The sequence below is a fragment of the Eretmochelys imbricata genome, chromosome 10 (assembly GCF_965152235.1).
Source record: "Eretmochelys imbricata isolate rEreImb1 chromosome 10, rEreImb1.hap1, whole genome shotgun sequence".
NCBI classification, from domain to species: domain Eukaryota; kingdom Metazoa; phylum Chordata; order Testudines; family Cheloniidae; genus Eretmochelys; species Eretmochelys imbricata.
Window position 1 is genome coordinate 84,385,801 of NC_135581.1, and position 18,053 is coordinate 84,403,853.

An 18,053-nucleotide genomic window follows, 5' to 3' on the forward strand; every position below is an offset into this window, starting at 1 on the left:
TTCCCAGCTGCCCCTTCCCCAGGCCTGAGCTCCTCTCAGCCCCAGCCCAGAGCCCTCTCCTGCACCCCCAACCCCTCATCCCTGGCCCTACCCCTCAGCCCCAGCCCAGAGCCCCCTCATCCCTGGCCTGAGCCCCCTCCCCCATTCCAAACCCCCCATGACCTGAGCCCCCTGTAAACTCCCCAGCCCAGAGCCCCCTCCTCCACCCCCAATTCCTCATCCCTGGCCTGAGCCCCCTCTAAACCCCTCATCCCTGGCCCTACCCCAGAGCCCCCTCTAAACCCCTCAACCCCAGCCCAGAGCCCCCTCCTCCACCCCCAACTCCTCATCTCTGAGCTGAGTCCCCTCTTGCACCCTGAACCCCTCATCCCTGACCTGAGCCCCCTCCTCCAACCCCAATTCCTTATCCCTGGCCTGAGCCCCCTGCCCAAAGCCCCCTCTAAAACCCTCATCCCTGGCCCTACCCCAGAGCCCCCTCTAAACCCCTCAACCCCAGCCCAGAGCCCCCTCCTGCACCCCAAAACCCTCATCCCTGGCCCTACCCCAGAGCCCCCTCTAAACCCCTCAACCCCAGCCCAGAGCCCTCTCCTGCACCCCAAACCCCTCATCCCTGGCCTGAGCCCCCTCCTGCACCCCGAACCCCGTGGCCTGAGCCCCCTCCAAACCCCCCAGCCCAGCGCCCCCTCCCCAGTGCGGTGAAGGCGGGGGATGGGCCGGGGGGGGGGGGGGGGCAGGCGGGTCGGCTTGTGCCGCAGAAGGCGAGCAAGGCCCCGCAGCCGTGGAGGTGGGGGCGGGGCGGGGCGCTGCCTGCGCCGCGTGCCGGGGTGTCGTGTGCCTGGCCGGGGGGCAACGAGAGATCCCGCCCCGCGTGCCTGGGAGGGGCGGGGCTGGAAGGCCACGTGATCACGTTGCGCGGAGGGCTCCCAGCGTGCCGCAGGCCCGCCTCCTCGCTGCGGGGGTCCGGCCTCGCTTCGTCACTGCCTCTTCATTGGCTGACAGCGCTGGGGAGCTTCCTGGTTATTGGTTGGGATCGCCGCGGGGCGGGGCGAGCGGGGCGAGGGACGCGGTTTGCCGGCGGCAGGGAAACCTTCCCTGCCCGGGGGCGGGGCCGCAGCGGCGGTTGTAGGCGGGGCTTGTCGTGACGTAGGGCAGCCCGGCAGCCAATGCGCTGGCCAGGGAGGGGAGTTTGAATCAGGACGGCCGGAGTCGGCGGGCGGCTCGCGGCGGAGGGCGCGGAGCGGAGCGAGGGGCCGGGAGCGCCGCCGCCGCCATGAGGAAGAGGTGAGGGGGCGGGGCCTGGTCCGGTCCGGTCCGGGGCCCGCGGCCGCTCGGGGCCGGGGTCTCGCCCCGCCGCCCAGGGCCGGCCCCGCGAGCGGGGACGCGGGCTCCGCCTGCCCCGGCCGTGGCGGGTCCCCGAGCCCGTCAGCCGGGCGCCCGCGTGGGGGCCCCTGGGACGGGGCCAGCGAGTGACCCGGGCCGCCGCGAGCGCCTGGGCCCAGCCCCGCGGGAGCCCTCGGGGGCTCGGCCCCCTTGGGCGCGATGGGAGAGACTGGGGCCCTCCCGCCCCGGGCCGGCCGCGGCCGCGGCGATGGGGGCGGGGGGAGGCGCTGCCCGTTATTTACTCCGCCTCACAACACAAGAGCAGGGCCCCCCAACGAAATTAACAGGCAGCAAACCCAAGGCAGCATTTCTTCGTCCAGGCCCAGTCGACCTGTGGAACTCCTTGCCAGGGGATGCTGTGGAGGCCGCAGGTACATATGGGCTCAAAAAAGAATCCGGGAAGTTCCCGGCGTATAAGGTCCACCAGCGGCTGTTCGCCAAGGTGGTCCGGGATGCAGCACCATGCTCTGGGCTCCCTGAGCTTCCGCCTGCCAGGTGCTGGGACTTGAGGATAGAGGCTGAATCGCTTGATGAGGGCCTGTTCTTTTCATTCCCTCCGAAGCATCTGGCCTTGGCCGCTGTCCGAAGACCGGATACAGGGCTAGATGGACCATTGGTCAGGCCCAGTATAACCCTTCTTATGATTATGCTCCTGTTCTTATGAGGGCTATAAATACTTAGGCAATTATATAATAGTTATTCAGATTCTTCATTTTTAAATATGTTAGAAAATGGGGAATGACACTTACCAAATGAAGATTTTATTTGCTTTGACATTTGGATGAACACTGGAATTCAATTAAAAATGCACAAAACAGCATTTTAAAATCTCTTTTTGTTAATTAAGAGAAATTATCTTAAACGTACTGGGAACATAAACTTATTTTTTTCTTATCAAAACATGTTTTGCATTTAAAACTGATTTAATAAATAAGCGTGTTTCGGAGGTGTTAAGGTTCCTTCCCCCCGCTGAACTCTAGGGTACAGATGTGGGGACCTGCATGCAAGACCCCCTAAGCTTATTTTTACCAGCTTAGGTTAAAAACGTCCCCAAGGTACAAACTTTGCCTTGTCCTTGAACAGTATGCTGCCACCACCAAGCAATTTAAACAAAGAACAGGGAAAGAGACCACTTGGAGACATCTTCCCCCAAACCCTGCACCCCCTTTCCTGGGGAAGGCTTGATAAGAATCCTCACCAATTTTTACAGGTGAACACAGACCCAAACCCTTGGATCTTAAGAACAATGAAAAATTAATTAGGTTCTTAAAAGAAGAATTTTACTTAAAGAAAAGGTAAAAGAATCACCTCTGTAAAATCAGGATGGTAAATACCTTACAGGGTAATCGGATTCAAAACCTTAAGCTACAAAAAGACACACAAGCAGGAATATACATTCCATTCAGCACAGCTTATTTTACCAGCCATTAAACAAAAGGAAATCGAACGCATTTCTAGCTAGATTACTTACTAACTTAACAGAAGTTCTGAGGCTGCCTTCCTGATCTCTTCCCAGCAAAAGCATCATACAAACAGACCCTTTGTTTCCCCCCACCCCATTTGAAAGATTCTTGTCCTCTCATTGGTTATTTTGGGTCAGGTGCCAGCTAGGTTACCTTAGCTTCTTAACCCTTTACAGCTGAAAGGGTTTTGTCTCTGGCCAGGAGGGATTTTATAGTACTGTATAGAGAAAGGTGGTTACCCTTCCCTTTATATTTATAACAAGAGGGTGTAGCTGCAGATCCTGTACTTGAAGATAAGACACCTGGGCAATGGTGTTTGGTCTATTTTGTTCTCCATGAGGGTATTGTGGCTGGCCTCTGGGTCCCTAAACAAGCCCTATGAGAGTTTTATTTGTGGCTGGGACCCTTGGGTCTATGACCAGCCCTGGTTTTTGAAGTCTAAGTGGTTTATCCCTCCCTGGTAGCAAGGGGATGGAGCTGAGCAGTGAGGTTCAGGACTTGTCAGTTTCCAGGCAAACTCCTGAGCAGAACAGGAGCAGCAAATAAGGGAGTTGGGGAGGAAGTGTGGTTCCTTCTCTTTCAGGTATGGCTCCACACTAAGTAGTGAAGATCTGGACAATGAATGCAAAACTGCTGTGACATGCCTTGGATGTGCTCTGCCTGCTTCTCTGCCAGAAAGAGAGTTCTGGTGGAGAAAACATGATGTGAGAGAGCAAATTTCAATGCTGCGTAGCATCCAAGCAAAGACTTCTTAGACAGCCGGATTCAGAAATAATTGCCACCAGGAGAAGGATCATCCATAAGAGAATTGGAAAGAAGGAACCAAAGAAGTGGACTGACAATTTGTGACCAAGAGAAGAGAGACGCATTCATAGATAGAAATGTTGACTTATCAGATACTCAGCAAGTCCCTTTTATCTTCAAGTACAGGATCTGCAGGATGATGAAGTACTTTTCATGAAGCAGAATGATGTACTAGTATCCTAGGAGGATGAAGTAGAACTTTTCAGTCCACTGGTAACTAAAGGCAAAAAAAGCGAACATCATTCTGGGATGTATTAGCAGAAGTGTTGGAAACAAGACATGAGAAGAATTTGCAAAAAGAAAAGGAGTACTTGTGGCACCTTAGAGACTAACCAATTTATTTGAGCATAAGCTTTCATGAGCTACAGTTCACTTCATCGGATGCATACTGTGGAAAGTATAGAAGATCTTTTTATACACACAAAGCATGAAAAAAATGGGTGTTTACCACTACACAATTGTTCTTCTTCTTAACCTATGAGGATAGGACAAGAAGCAATGGGCTTAAATTGCAGCAAGGGAGGTTTAGGTTGGACATTAGGAAAAGTTTCCTAACTCTCAGGGTGGTTAAGCACTGGAATATATTGCCCAGGGAGGTTGTGGAATCTCCAATTGGAGATTTTTAAGAGCAGGTTAGACAAACACCTGTCAGGGATGGTCTAGATAATATTTAGTCCTGCCATGAGTGCAGGGGACTGGACTGGAAGGGACCTCGAGAGGTCATCTAGTCCTGTGATTCTATAATGCTAGTCAACATGGTTTTATGAAAAATAGGCCTTGCCAAACCCACTTGCTTTCATTCTTTGAGGTTACTTGTCAATTTAGACTTTTGAAGACATTGAGTTAGTACCATACAACATCCCGGTTTAAAAAAAAAAAAGTAAAGCACTATGCAATATCAGTAAAACATACATGAAATAGATTAAGAACTGGAGAACTGACAGATCTCAAAGTAGTCCTAAATGGGGAATCATCATTGAATGGGGATGTTTCTAGTGGGGTTCTATGTGGATAAGTACTAAGCCCAATACTATTCAGCACTTTCATCAGTGATCTGGAGGTAAATATAAAATCACTGCTGATAAAATTAGCAGATGAGACAGATTGGTGGGGTGATAACTAATGTTGAGGACAGGGCAGCCAAACAGTGATCTGCAAACAAAATGTGTGTTAATACAGCCAAATGTAAAGTTATCCATCCAGGAACACGAATGCCAGGCACGCCTACAGAATGGGGCCTGTATCCTGGAGAGCAGTAATTCTGAAAAGGATTTGGGTCCTACTGGATGAGCAACTCAACATGAACTACCCGTGCACCAAGGGTTAATGCAGTCATTGGATGCGTAAACAGGGGAATAGGGAGGTGATTTTTACGCCTGTATGTAGCATTGGTGAGACCAGTACTGGAATATTATGTGCACTTCCACATTTTTAAAGAGGTGTTGAAAAATGGGACAGAGTGTGTGAAGAACCAGAAAAATTATTTCAGAGCTGGAGAAAATGCCCTTCAGTGAGGGACTTGGAGCTCAATATGTTTAGTTTATCAAAAAGACTGAAAAGTGACTTGATTACTGTGTATAAGGACCTTCCCTGGGAGAAAATACTGAGCACTTAGAGATCTTTCACCTCAAGGAGACAAGCAGAACAAGAGAAGAAAGGGTTCCTCACCCTGTGCAGTAACGGTGGTTCTTTGAAATGTGTCTCCCTAGTGGAACACCTATAGGGACGCAGCTCAAAGAAGAGCCCATGGCTGGAAGCTGAATTCAAATTAGATACAAATGTTCAACAGGGAGGGTGATTAACCCTTGGACCAAACTCCCAATGACAGCAGTGGATTCTCTATCTCTTGATGGCTTCCAATCCATACTGGAGCCTTTCTGGAACATGCATTTGCCAAACACAAGTTACTGGGCCCAGTCGGGGTGACTGGGTGAAATGTAAGGGCCTGCATTACACAGGAGGTCAGACTAGATGATCTAGTGGTCGCTTCTGGCTAGAAACTTTGACTCTATGACCAAAGGAGGGAGTCACTGTAGTTAATGAATTGAACTGACTGTGTCTGGACATCATGTCCTTCAAGTTCTTAGAACTGATAGATCTCATCCCCTCGCCTCACTTTTATTCATAGGTTGAAAGAGGAAAACAAACTTTAAATTCTCAGTCAGTTTCTCGACTTTGAATGAACTCGTACAAATGAAGAAAGTGTCCTCTCTGCTTCTGCAGAAGAGGATAGTGCTGTCAAAAGCTGGTTTAGCACTTGAGCAAACTGTCATGTGAATTTCTTCAATGCTTTGGCAGCAAATGCATAATTAGCTGAGTGGTTTGCTTCCAGCCCTGAAATTTACTATGGCTGGCAATGAGCAATGGGTGATTGTTATATGTGCATGTCATAACAGCATCTTCCTTTTCATCCATTAGGCATCTTAAAGCTCCTTGGGGCAGGGAGTGTCTCTTTGTTGTGTGTTTGTACAGTGCCTGGCCCGGGACTGGGGCTCTTAGGTGCTGTGGTAATACCAACACTAAAGAATAATATCTTAGTACTTTGTGTTGAGAATATTGGCGAGAAAGTGAAGTGCTTGATCCCTCTGCTTCCTCACAGCTTGAATTTTTGTTGCGTGAGTCTTTCCAAATTCCAGCCGTATCAGCAATAGAGTAGCTCTTTTTACAACTTATCCAAAGGAATGCAAACAAGTTTGTCCAAATAGATGTTTTAAAACTCAACCCTCAATTCCATCTCCTAGGAGACTAAAAACTAGTACTCGCCTCTTCAGTGAAGCTGAAGCGAAGTGATTGTGATGGAAGTGTTTTACAACTGTCCCTCCTGCCTCCCTCAGCGAGGTGCTGGCTGCAGAGTCCGTGGCATGTCTGAACAAAGCGCTGGGTCACCTTCGGGATATCTGGGAGGAGATTGGGATCCCTGAGGAGCAGCGACTGCAACGAACAGAAGTGGTGAAGAAGCACATCAAGGTGAGTACTTTTCCCTCTAGCGCCGTTTGCTCTGTATCCAGACACTGTAAGGGATGAATGAACTCGAGGTGTGTACCACCTGACCCCAGCAGCCTGCAGGGAAGCAGCTGCCCTATCTTGGGCAGGGAGACACTGGTGGGGAAGGAGGGCAAGATTGGTGTTTTCTCTTTAGGTCTTTCCTGGCAGCTCAGGAGAGCTCTATTCTGGCTAGACTTACGCTGCCTCTCCTCAGAATCATGAGCCTGGAGAAATACAATGGATACTGCAGAAAATCTGATGACTTCCCCACTATGTGCTGCTGACTGCAGCTACTTAGCAAAGAGGCAGTCGGCACTGGCCAGTCTAGAAGGGGAATTGACTCTGCCAACTAGTGAGAACCTACCCTGCTCTGAACAGTTCCTGCTGGCCAGCTCTGTTCTACTTGGGTGGCCCAGAGGTCATTGTATCAGGCTTTCAGCCTCCCTGTATTCCTCAGCATGATACAGGAGAGCCCTGCCCAATTATGTCCAATCCTGGGTGTAGGCTCTAGCATGACCAGCAGATCTGTTTGGGTCCCTTCCAGCTCTGTCTTCAGCAGAGTATAGGACCTAACCATTCCAGCCCCCTTACCTTCCTGCCCTATAGATGACTAGTTTTCCTCCTCCTGCTGCTGGCCATCTATTTCTAATCATGCATGTGCTAAACACACACCTCTGCCATCCAGTGGCAGATAAAAATATCCCTTTTGGAAGGGCCTGCTTGGAGGGAGGCAGTGGAAACAGCTGGCTATCATCCAGGACGGATCCAGAGCACCCAAGAGCCATCTTCTTGGCTTCTCTTATTCTGGGTCCCAGGGCCATACATGGCCCCTCACTCTCCAAAGGTGTGCATTGCTCCCGGATAGCTGGCTTCTCTAATGTGCCCACGGCTCTTGTCCTCCTGTAACTATGCCCTGGCACCTACGATTGTCTTCATCCAAAACTCTGAAAACGTTTCACAAAGATGGTAAGTACAAGGCTTGAAAAATGTACCCAGTGCCTGCTAGGCCTACTGGACAGGGTCCAAACTCCTGCACAGCCCTAGCCCCCACACCCTGCAAAAGATGCACACAACAGCCTGTTCCTTGGAATTAGCCTGAACCGCTTTCTGTTGTTTCCTGGCTCTTGGACCTTCTGTCTGAACTCTGCTTCTTCCTCCTCTGCCACCATACGTCTTACCTCTTCCTGCGCTGCTCTTCCCTCGCCCTGGCTTCCCCTTGCATAGAGTTCTCCCCTCTCCTCCTCTATTCTCCTTTCCCCTCAGATAATCTTCCTCCTCTGCTTCTTTTGAGTTAGCCACTGCCCCTTTCTGCTTCACTTCAGCTGCTCCAGATACTCTCCCCTGTGGCGAGTGGGTTTCTCAAGCCTTGTAAGTACCATTCCCATTTCACAGATGATCAATCTGGAGTCCAGGAATGATACTCGGTGACTCCCACACCCCTCCCCTGGGTTACTGAGATGGCCAGTGCCCAGTGGGAAAATGGACACACTCCCCAGGCCAGGGGGCTCTGAGCAAGGTGGAAGGCAGGCATGAAACATTCAGGGCTGTGGGAGAGCAGGACAGAGAGCGTCTCCCCTAGGGCTGTGTACCTGCTCCATCACATTGCAGACTGTTCTCCTCTCCTGTCCCATTCTGGGAGAGAGGCCCAGACCCCCTGTTGCACAGCTTCTGTTGCCCTCACGTTCTGATCTTCATGGCTTGGGTGCCTTAAAATCCCTGTCAGGACCCTTCAGACTAACAGTCCTGTCTCTCGGCCCCTGAAGCAGTCCTTCCTAGCAGACTGCAGATGTAGCCCTATCCAGTGTTTGTCTCTTTGCTTCACCAGGGCACAGGGATTGGGGGATCTTGCTGCAGCTCTGCCCTGGCATTTCCCTTCTGTGTCTCTTGTGCCCCGTGTAAAACATCTCACTCCAGTCCATGCAGTGGGCACTGTGCTCTATGCCCAGCACGCCCAGAGGCTACTCTTTAGCATTACACAGCCTTTCAGGGGTGTGAGTGGGCTCTGCTCCAAACCTCCTGACACCAGGCTTAGGGTATTGACTCCTCTCTGGCTCTCCCACACATCCTCCACTGCTCCTCTAGGGCCAACACTAACTGTCGCTCTGCTGCAGGGTCTGCTGGACATGATGGTTGCTGAGGAGGAGAACCTGAAGGATCGTCTCCTGAAAAGCATTGCTATGTGTCGCAAGGAACTGGACACTCTCTGCAAGGAGCTCCAGCTGGATCCATTTGAGGTGAGTTCCGAGGCCTGGCCCTGAGACTCCCTCCTGTCCATCCAGTCTAGTAACACTGTCTTCTACTGGCTTAGTCCTCACCCCGGTGCCTCATGCAGGGCCTCTGCTCACAGGAGAAACTGGCTTTTTCCCAAAGTCTGTCTCCTTAGAGCTCATCAGTGAGCCGTAGGGAGCACAGAGCTCTGGACCACCAAGAGGGTCTTGCAGGCTGAGTGGAGGTGGCACAGGCTCATGCTGCAGACCTGGCTTCTCACAGCCAATCTACTTTGTCTATGGAAGGGCTGTCCTGCTGGAGTGCCTGCCCGTGGGTGGACTAGCTCTGAACTGAATCCAGGGAGGATAGAGGCCTTGTGTCTTGCCCTGTCAGCTAGAAACTAACCAGGTCAATGCACGTTGGCTAGAGCTGCTGTACAGAGCAGTGCTGATGTCTTGTGCTCTCTCAGGAGGAGGAGAGCACCATTCTGCAGCTGGAGAAGGACTTGCGCACCCGCTTGGAAGTGATGCTGAAGCAGAAGAGAGAGAGAAAGCAGGAGCTGAAAACGCTGCAAGAACGCGACCAAGACTTGTGTGACCTTCTCTGCATGACCCCCTACAGCATCGACAGCAACTCTGTGCCCAGCCTGGAGGAGCTCGACTGTTTCAGACGCCACCTGGCAGCACTGGCTGCTGAGAAGGTCTGGGGTGTGTGTGGGGCGGGGGGTGTATCTATGTGTGTCCGAGAGCACGAGAAACCTCTGTGGCCTGATGCTTCCTGGCCTCTAGCACTGTTGCTTTCTGCCTCCAGGGGCGCAGGAGAGAGGAGTTTGTCAGCGTCAAGCGGCAGATCATACTGTGTATGGAGGAGCTGGATCATGTCCCTGACACCAGCTTCGAGCGGGATGTGGTGTGTGAGGATGAGGACGCCTTCTGCCTATCTATGGAGAACATTGCTGCTCTTAAAGAGCTGCTGCAGCAGGTATGGAGAACAGTGGTATGAAGTCTTCCAGGCTGTAGGGCATGGAATCGCAGGGCGATTCTTAGTGCATGGCTCCAGTAAAATGGTCCTGGCACTGGTGAAAAGGGCTTGTAATGGGGACAGTTGAAGGGGCGTGGGGGCTCTTGCCTTTGCAGTGAGCAGGTACTTCTGATGAGTCCCCCTTGAACAGAAGTGAGCTACCCCTGCTAGCTGCGCAATGCTGACCCTCTGCTTTCCCTGCTCTAGCTGGAGGCCCGGAGAGCTTTAAATGAAGCTGTCTGCGGTGAGCTGCGCTCCAGAATTGTGGAGCTCTGGGACAGGCTGCAGGTGCCTGCGGAGGAGAGAGAATCCTTTGCCCCGTACATGACCGGATCCAGAGCCAAAACCAGGAAAGCTGTAAGGAAATCTTGCCCGGTCTGAGCCATAGGGGGCTGCTGCTTGGCGTAAAGGGAGGGATGCAAGCCTTGCCTCTGAGAGCTGGCCATGGATGCTAGTGCCTGGGGGCTCTTGTGTTCTAGGATGGCTTGTGCTGCCTGGGACCAGGAACGATCCCCAGCCGCTCCAGGCTGGTTCTCCCTGAAGCATCCAGTAAAACCCCCTCCCTGTACTGCTGTGCCCTGACGCCCAGGGATTTCCCTGCTATGTTCTGGTCTCTAGCTGCAGTTCGAGGTGGACCGCCTGGAGGAGCTGAAGCTGCAGAACGTGAAGACTGTGATTGAAGCAATCAGAGCAGAGCTGGCCACTTACTGGGACAAATGCTTTTATGGCACTGAGCAGAGACAGGCTTTTGCCCCTTACTACGAGGGTGCGTATGGGGTTTCCAGGTCGGGGCCTGGGGCTGGGTCTTGGTTTTTCTGTCTGCCCCATAGGGAGCTGTGCAGAAGCCAAGCTGAAGGCACGCAGGGTGCTCTTCCCGTTCAACAGCCTGGCCTGCTGCTGCCCCATTGCTGAGTTTGGGATCCCTGGTGTTTGTGCCCCGTGACTCTGCTCTCCATCTCTTTGCAGAGGACTGCACTGAGGCCCTGCTGCAACGCCACGACACTGAGCTGGAGCGTGTGAAGCATTATTACAAGACACACAAAGAGCTCTTTGAAGCTGTTCAGAAATGGGAGGAAAACTGGAGGCTTTTCCTGGAGCTGGAGGTATTGTCCCTGCAGGGAGCATACAAACTGACCCTAGCTCTGGGGCGTGCTGGGGGCTGAGGAAGGCCAGGGTGCCCACAAGGCAAAATGTGGGGAGATGGGCAGTGTGACCTGGGGGGTGGGGACATGTGGGGATCTCACTGGAGGGTGGCCTGGCAAAGAGAGAGTGAGTGCGGTACTGCAGGCAGGGTGGGAGGGCATCTCGGAGACATAGGTGGGCATGTCGGGATGTGAACTCTCTGCTTGGTTCCCTCATCATTGGCCTTCTGTGCATTAGAGAAAAGCAACAGACCCAAGTCGCTTTGCTAACCGAGGGGGCAACCTCCTGAAGGAAGAGAAGCAGCGAGCGAAACTGCAGAAGACTCTCCCCAAGGTACGTGCTGCTCTGGGGTGGTGGCCCTCCTGTCAGCCTATGGGAGCTGAATACCACAGCCTGCCATTGAACACAAGGCTTGTGGGGAGGCAGGTGTGGGCTTGGCATGCCATCACTGAGGCTTGCAACCCTGTGGGTTGGTTGGCAGCATAAAGCAGGGCTCTCTGACCAAGCAGGACATGGGTTCTGGGAAATCCCAGGCTGGATGGGGCAGCCTGCTAGGGTCACTGCAGCCTGATCTGCTCTGCTGCAGTCATTCACTGTCTCTCTCCACCCAGCTGGAGGAGGAGCTGAAAGTTCGAATTGAGGCCTGGGAACGGGAGCATGAGGACGCCTTCTTGGTGAATGGGCAGCGGTTCATGGAATACGTGAGCGAGCAATGGCAGCTACATCGGCTGGAGAAAGAGAGGGAGAAGCAGGAACGGGTGAGTGCAGAGCTGAACAGAGTGAAGTCCCACCAGGAGGGGGCCAGGTGTGTTCTCCACTGCCACTGGGACAGGCCCTTTCCCACTGCCTGAGCCAGGGTGGGCAAACCTCTCACTGCTCTTCTCGGGCGGAGAGAGCTTTGCCACTTCGTCTGCATGTGGCCAAAGCTAATGGCATCAGCATCTCCCACAGGCTTCGGCCAGCACGTACTGTGCTCCTTCTCCCTGGATGCCGGTAAGCTGGGATTTGGTAACTATAATTCATAGCTGTGCCATCAAGTGCCTGGCATCTGTCCTCCCGTCCTGCACTGCCTTCCAGCAAGCAGGGGTGAGGTGCTGCTGTGTGGGATTTGCTCAGTGCTTTTCCCTCGCTGGCCCTATGCTGTGCCGCATTGCTGGGCTTTAGTTGGCCCTCGATGCCCTTGAGCAGGTAACTGTCTGAATCCCTGGGGCTGGTGCACTCCTCTCCAATGGCCCTCACCCGGGCCCAGCTCTACGTGTCTCTCTTGTGTAGCAACTGAAGAAGAGTCGTCAGATCGAGGAGGAGATGTTATATGGTACTGCCCCGAGGACACCCAGCAAGCGGCGGGTCTTAGGAGCCAACACACCTGGCAAAGCGAGGAAGGTAAATGAGACATGCTGCCAGCTTGGCACAGCAGCAAACCCCAGCTGCTTTGCTGGGAGAAGTATCAAGCTTGGTGTTCCTTACAGGAGCCCGGTTCTTGGGCATCTTCGAGTGGTAGGAGTAAAACGGTGCTTGCTGAGCTGCCAGTGGTTGGCCTCTCCAGAGCCATGGCACAGAATGCTGCCCGTGTCAGGCCCCTTGGGAATGCTATGGCTCCATAAAGGGGCCAGAGGAGCAGGACCTTGCTGATGGCAGCCAGAGAGCTGTCCACAACCTCCTGCCCCGAGGAGTGACTGCAGCCCTCCCACCAGCACTGAGGGCTCTGTCCACAGCCTTCCCTGGAAAGCTGCCATGTGCGCTGGGATTCTCCCAGTGGATGTTGCTGAACTGAGACTTACCCCTCCGCCCCCCCACTGATGCCCTGGTTACCACATGGGGGGGCGCCATTAAAGGGAAATGGGCCTCCTTTCCAAGGACTTCCCTGCATGGGCCTCTGGGCCTCCACCACTAACTACTTCTGCTTTGCCTTCAGCTCAATGCAACTTCCTGTGCCACTCCCAACAGCACACTCCGTTCCGCCTTTGGGGGGACGCTCTTCCCCTCCCCGGCATCCCGCCCACCGCCCTCCGGAGGCAAGGTAAGCGCGTGCTGCCTCTCGCTCCAGCACCCCAGTGCCGTGCCCCAGGGAGCTCTGCTCTTCTAGGCACAGGCCCCAGGAGAGGGTTAAGTACTGGGCAGAGGGTGTGTGAGCTTGGGGTGGAGGAGGCAGGTATAAAATAACTTCTCCCATGTGCAGTTCTGGCTGCCTCAGTGGCTGTCGCTCCCCTCAGCGTACGTACTGAGCTGCAGTCCCTGCCCTGCTGAGCTGCCAAGCCCCGTGGTGCTCCTGCTGGGGGAGGGGCTTCTTTGTTTAAAGGAAATTCCGTGGTCAGCTGCAAGCTGCCAATGCGATAGGTAAAGCTCGTGTAGGGCCTGATGCCCTGCTGATGCCCTGGGACCAGCACTGCTCTGGGCAGTGTGAGATCCCATAACATTCAGAATATATGCCTGCAGTCCTTATGGCGCATTTCCATCACTCTGCATTGTTTGGTAGCTGGCTTCGGTGCCTTAGCTCAGACTCTGATGGGATCTGCCCCAGCAGGGTTGCCCCTGGGACTGGCTGAAGCTGGAAAAGGCAGGACTTAAAGCTGAGTTCCAGCACAGAGCTCCAAGCCCTGACACAGGGGATCCCTTTGGCTTGGTGATACTGGGAAGGGAAACAAAGCCAGCACTACTGTACTTGCCATGTTCTATTCATGTCTGTCCTAACCATCAGTGCTTCCTTCTCTCTAGTTCAGCCAGCCAGCTCGGACCCCCAGCCGCGTGGCCATGAAGCCCCCTCGCACGGCACAAGCAGAACGAAACAAAGAGAACATGTCCCAGTTGAATGGAACCACCCTGAGCGGTGGGTGCACCCCCACAGCCCCTGCCCAGCGTAACTACAGCATTAACTCTGTTGCCAGCACCTATTCTGAGTTTGCGGTAATTCACCTCTTATAAACACAATCCAGTCTGGGCAGCACAGTCAGGGAGGGGATCCCTGTGCACCAGATGCACTCCAGGAGGCACAGCATGCCTCACCTCTGCTCCGTGTTCAGAGCCCATCTTCCTGCCACTCAGCGACAGCCATCCAGAGCTGCCTTAGCGAGCCAGCCTGGGCTCTAACTCCTGTGACTTTAGCTATGAAGGCAGTCCCGGAGGCCTGGCCCTGCCATTCTGTGTGGTTCCAATAATGCCTCGCTCCTGCTTCTGGCTGAGGGACCCAAGTGGGAACTGGCCATCAAGCGCACACGCACCTGGCAATGAATGCTGTCTCTGATCTCTCACGAAGAACTTCCCTGGCCTGGCCCTGTGTGCGGGAGCCTCACCACGCCCCGGAGGAGGGGTTTTTGCCCCATAATACAGATGGGGAACTGAGGCACAGTCACTGGCTTATCCCAGGTGTCTCAGGAGTTGGCAGCAGAGCCTGGCTCTGTAGCCTGATCTCCTGCACAGGGCCATAGCCTCGAAGGCTCTATTTCTATTCATCTTGGGAGGTGTCGGGGTGGGCTTCAGCTGGCTGTCCACTTACTGCCTGCCTGCCATCAGCCTGGGGCTGCTACCTCTTTCATGCCATTCACCTGTCCTCAGCACCTGGTTAAAACCTTTTGGATCAGATTGGATCAGGCTGAAGCAGCCAGAGCAGCAGTTGGCTGTTCGGTGCCCCTCCCACTTGCATCCAAAGGAGAAGTGAGTGAGGCTGAGTAAGACTAGGGGGCAGGGTCCATCCCCCAGTCCATTGAGCCTGTAGAAAATACAGCTATGGCAGAAGCATTGACTCCTCTGGCACTTCCTCTGCAGCTGGAGTTGGTGGTGATGTGCTGATGCTCCTGTCTAGGAGCACACTCTACTCAGCTCGGGGCTCTAGGGGTAGCCTGCTGCATCCTTGTTCCTTCTCTGCCTGGCCTCTCTGAAGTATGTTGGATGGGCCAAGCTCCTCAGGCCAGCCTTCCTTATCCTGTTCCCAAAGCACCTGGCAGCTCAGCGCTCCCACCTGGGATCTGCCAGCTTGTGGCACTGACTTTCTGCTGGCTGGCACAGGGCAGGAGATGCTGTCCGGAGAGAGCCCTAGTGAGGCAGGGCCTGCCTCCTGCGATGGGCTAGGGCCTGACTGTTGCCTGTGTCACTTTGTGCTGGCCTGTCTGACCCTGACCCTACTCACAGCAAGCCCTGAGGCAGGGAGTTAGGCTGACCCCAGGGGCCCATGGCTTGTGGAGGCCTGAATTATTAACCTCACCTAAGTTCCTCAACAGCAGGCTGGTGAAAGGCCTAGGGCAGGTGAAGGTTCTTGGCCAGGCAGGGTAAATGGACCCTGGGAAGAACTGCTGAGCTGCAAACCACTCCAACCTCCCCCAGCTGCTGGGCACCTGCCAGAGGGGCCTGCTGCTGAGAAGGCCCATCGCAGCTCTCCTTCTGCTGGGCCAGGAATCCTCCCTGCTGCAACAACCAGCTGCTCCTGCAAGCTCCCCCTGCCCTCTAGCCTGGCCTTGTCTAATCAGGGGGAAGGCCATAAGCACCCCCAACTCATGGCAGCAAAAGTCAGGGCCATGGAGCAGAGTTCCATGTGTCCAGCTTGCTTGCTGAGAACTCCGGCCCAAAAGTTACATTCATGGCCAGCACCCACAATGGCTCCTGACCCTAACATTGTGGCTTCCCAAGAGGGTCTGGGATACAGGGATCGAGGCACCTGTGGTCACCGAGACTAGTAACTTGGGGCTGGACCAAAAGGAAGCAGGGTTCCCTCTGGCAGAATTGTGACACAGTCCGGTGTGCCTGACACCAACTCCTCCCCTGCCCCCCTTGGTCTGTCTTACAAACCAGCTTGCTTTCCAGATGCTCCAACAGAGCCCAAATTCTCAGCAAACCGGAGCGCTGCCTGCTCTGCAGGAATTGGTACTGCTTGCTATAGTATAAGCTGACTTCTTTCGGGGCAGGGTCAGCAGTTATCCAGGTAGGAAGTCCCAGTATCAGCTGAGTGAAGCTGCCCGCAGTGAGCGGAGATGGTTTGTTCTTGTGTCCCCTGGCCTGCACCAACCCGGCACTGCTCTAGCTTGGGGGGGCTACTGGCCCGAAATGTCTCCTGGCTGCTTGACCATAAGCTGCCTTTTCCCACCCCTCTCGAGTGACCAGCACCTGTAAACTCCACCTTGGCCAGGCTGTGGGAGAGTAACTCAGCGAGCTTGAACTCCATCGTCCTTCATGGCCCAAAGTGCACAGCCCGGCTCTGCTGCCTGTCACTGGGTGTTGCCCTCCCCTCAGCTGGCACTTCATTTGCATTTTTCTTTTTTTTTTTAAAACAGCGCGAACTTTCAAAGGCTTCCAAATCTGACACCAGCTCCCGGATCCTGAACTCCACAACCACCAACATCCACTGCTGAGGAGGCTGCTGTGAGGCCACAGCCAGAAGGTTCCAGTTGTTCAGAGTTGCAGCTGGGTCGCTGCTCTGGCACAGCATGACTGGACATGCAGCGCCCGAGCGTGCGTCCCTTCGGCGGGCGGTGAAAACGGCAAGTGCCCCACGTTGGATTTTTAGCCAGGCCCTACATGCTACAATGCTCCTGTGTGCCCATGGCAGGGCCCATGGCCTGCTGGCAGCCATCCCTGTGGGGAGAGGCAGGAGCAAGCTGGGGGGGAGGGAGACTTTTTTAAAAAGGGTTTTACTATAGTGATTTTCAGGTTTTTATGTTAGATGCAATGTTTTAGAAAGAGCTGGGCTGCTCCTGCCTGGGGCTCCCTGCTCGTCATACACTACTGCAGCACACCGGCCCCTGCAGCCCTGGACCCACTGCATGGCCCGTGGGGCAGCCAGAGCCTCCACTGGCAACCTCTTCCTTTCCTCCCCCCGTCCCACAGCTGCCTCTGCGTTGCCTGCCTGGGCCGCTCTCTGAGCTGCTGGCGCCCATAGCAGCATCTTACTCAGTATCTGTTCCCCTGCAGGCTTACCTCTTCCCCCCGAGTGCTTCCCGGCAGAGGGGTCAGCCTGGCGCCCACCCTTCCTGAAGTGCACTGTTGAAACACTGAGCCTAGGGCTCCAGAACTGCAATGGCTTATTGCCTGCTGCTAATATGCTGGGTGGGGTGAGGCCAGTGCCTTGGACTAGCTGATTGAGGTGCATGTCTCATCCTGCCTTGAAGGTGGCATGGGCAAGAGGGTCTGGGCAATGATCCATAAAAAGGGGCTAGGGTGCTAAACCCTCACCCCCCTGTCTGGAATGTCTCTTCGAGCCAGGCCTGGGGGCCCAGCATTCCCTGCCAGCAGCCCTTCACCAGCACTGACTTGGGGCTAGGCAGCCTGGCTCAGCAGATGGTACTTTCCCAGCACAGCCTGCCCTTCTAAAGACAAAGGCAGCTGAGCTGCAGAGAGACTTGGCTGATTACACCTCATGCCTGCTAGACTCTGCTTTGTGTTTCTGAGGGTTTTTCCCACATTTACAGTGCTGTGCGGGTGTAGTGTTTTGTACCTGTGCTGCTGGGAGAGCTTGGCTTGTCAGCCGGGGCCCTTCACCTCTGTGACAGGTGGTCTCTCTGGCAACTGGAGCAGGCCTGTTGACACCTGCCCCAGGCAGGGTGGTTACACGATGCAAGCTGGGCATGTCACATACCCCAGACTTGAAGCCTCCTAGGGTTGAGCAGCAGCCCGGCTGCCCCAGGCAGGAATCCCCCTGCACTGGCTTCTAGAGCAGGGGTTAGGACTTACCCTCCCAGCCAGCCTAGGGAGCTGATCTAGGCCACTGCCAGGGTCTGCTCCCCTAGCAAGCTGCACCTTTCCACTGCTCTGAGCATGCTGGAGCTGGGGCTCTGCCTGTTTGCACTTCTGTTCCCATCACTGAGTGCTGCTCTGTAAATAGCATCCCTGATCATGAACCACTGTGCACCTTATCACTACAGCACCCCCCGCTTGGTTATTTATTCTCATACTGTCCCTGCCCTGCAGGGGCTGGGCTAGGGCTCTCTGTACACTGCTCCATGGTGGGGAGGGGGTTTTAGACGGCTCTGTGCTAGCGGGACAGGAACTGCATGGTACGGTTTGACTGCAGCATCTCTCTGCTCAGGCATTTGCTTGTCTAGTGCCTATTTTAACCTCCTCCAC

General features: G+C 54.4%; 1 protein-coding gene across 2 annotated transcripts; it reads left to right on the forward strand.

The window, feature by feature from the left end:
• The first annotated feature begins 1,181 nt into the window (after positions 1-1,181).
• Positions 1,182-18,003, forward strand: PRC1 (protein regulator of cytokinesis 1). Of its 2 annotated transcripts, none has more exons than XM_077827971.1 (14): positions 1,182-1,281; positions 6,482-6,614; positions 8,744-8,866; positions 9,310-9,540; positions 9,651-9,821; positions 10,068-10,217; positions 10,479-10,626; positions 10,827-10,963; positions 11,241-11,336; positions 11,615-11,761; positions 12,276-12,386; positions 12,919-13,023; positions 13,719-13,907; positions 16,265-18,003. In XM_077827971.1, exons 1-14 carry the CDS (start codon positions 1,271-1,273, stop codon positions 16,340-16,342), a joined length of 1,830 nt encoding a protein of 609 aa, XP_077684097.1. In that variant the 5' UTR covers positions 1,182-1,270; the 3' UTR covers positions 16,343-18,003. The 2 variants fall into 2 exon arrangements, with proteins under 2 accessions (XP_077684097.1, XP_077684098.1); XM_077827972.1 differs by having other exon boundaries at positions 13,719-13,830.
• The last annotated feature ends 50 nt before the right edge of the window (positions 18,004-18,053 follow it).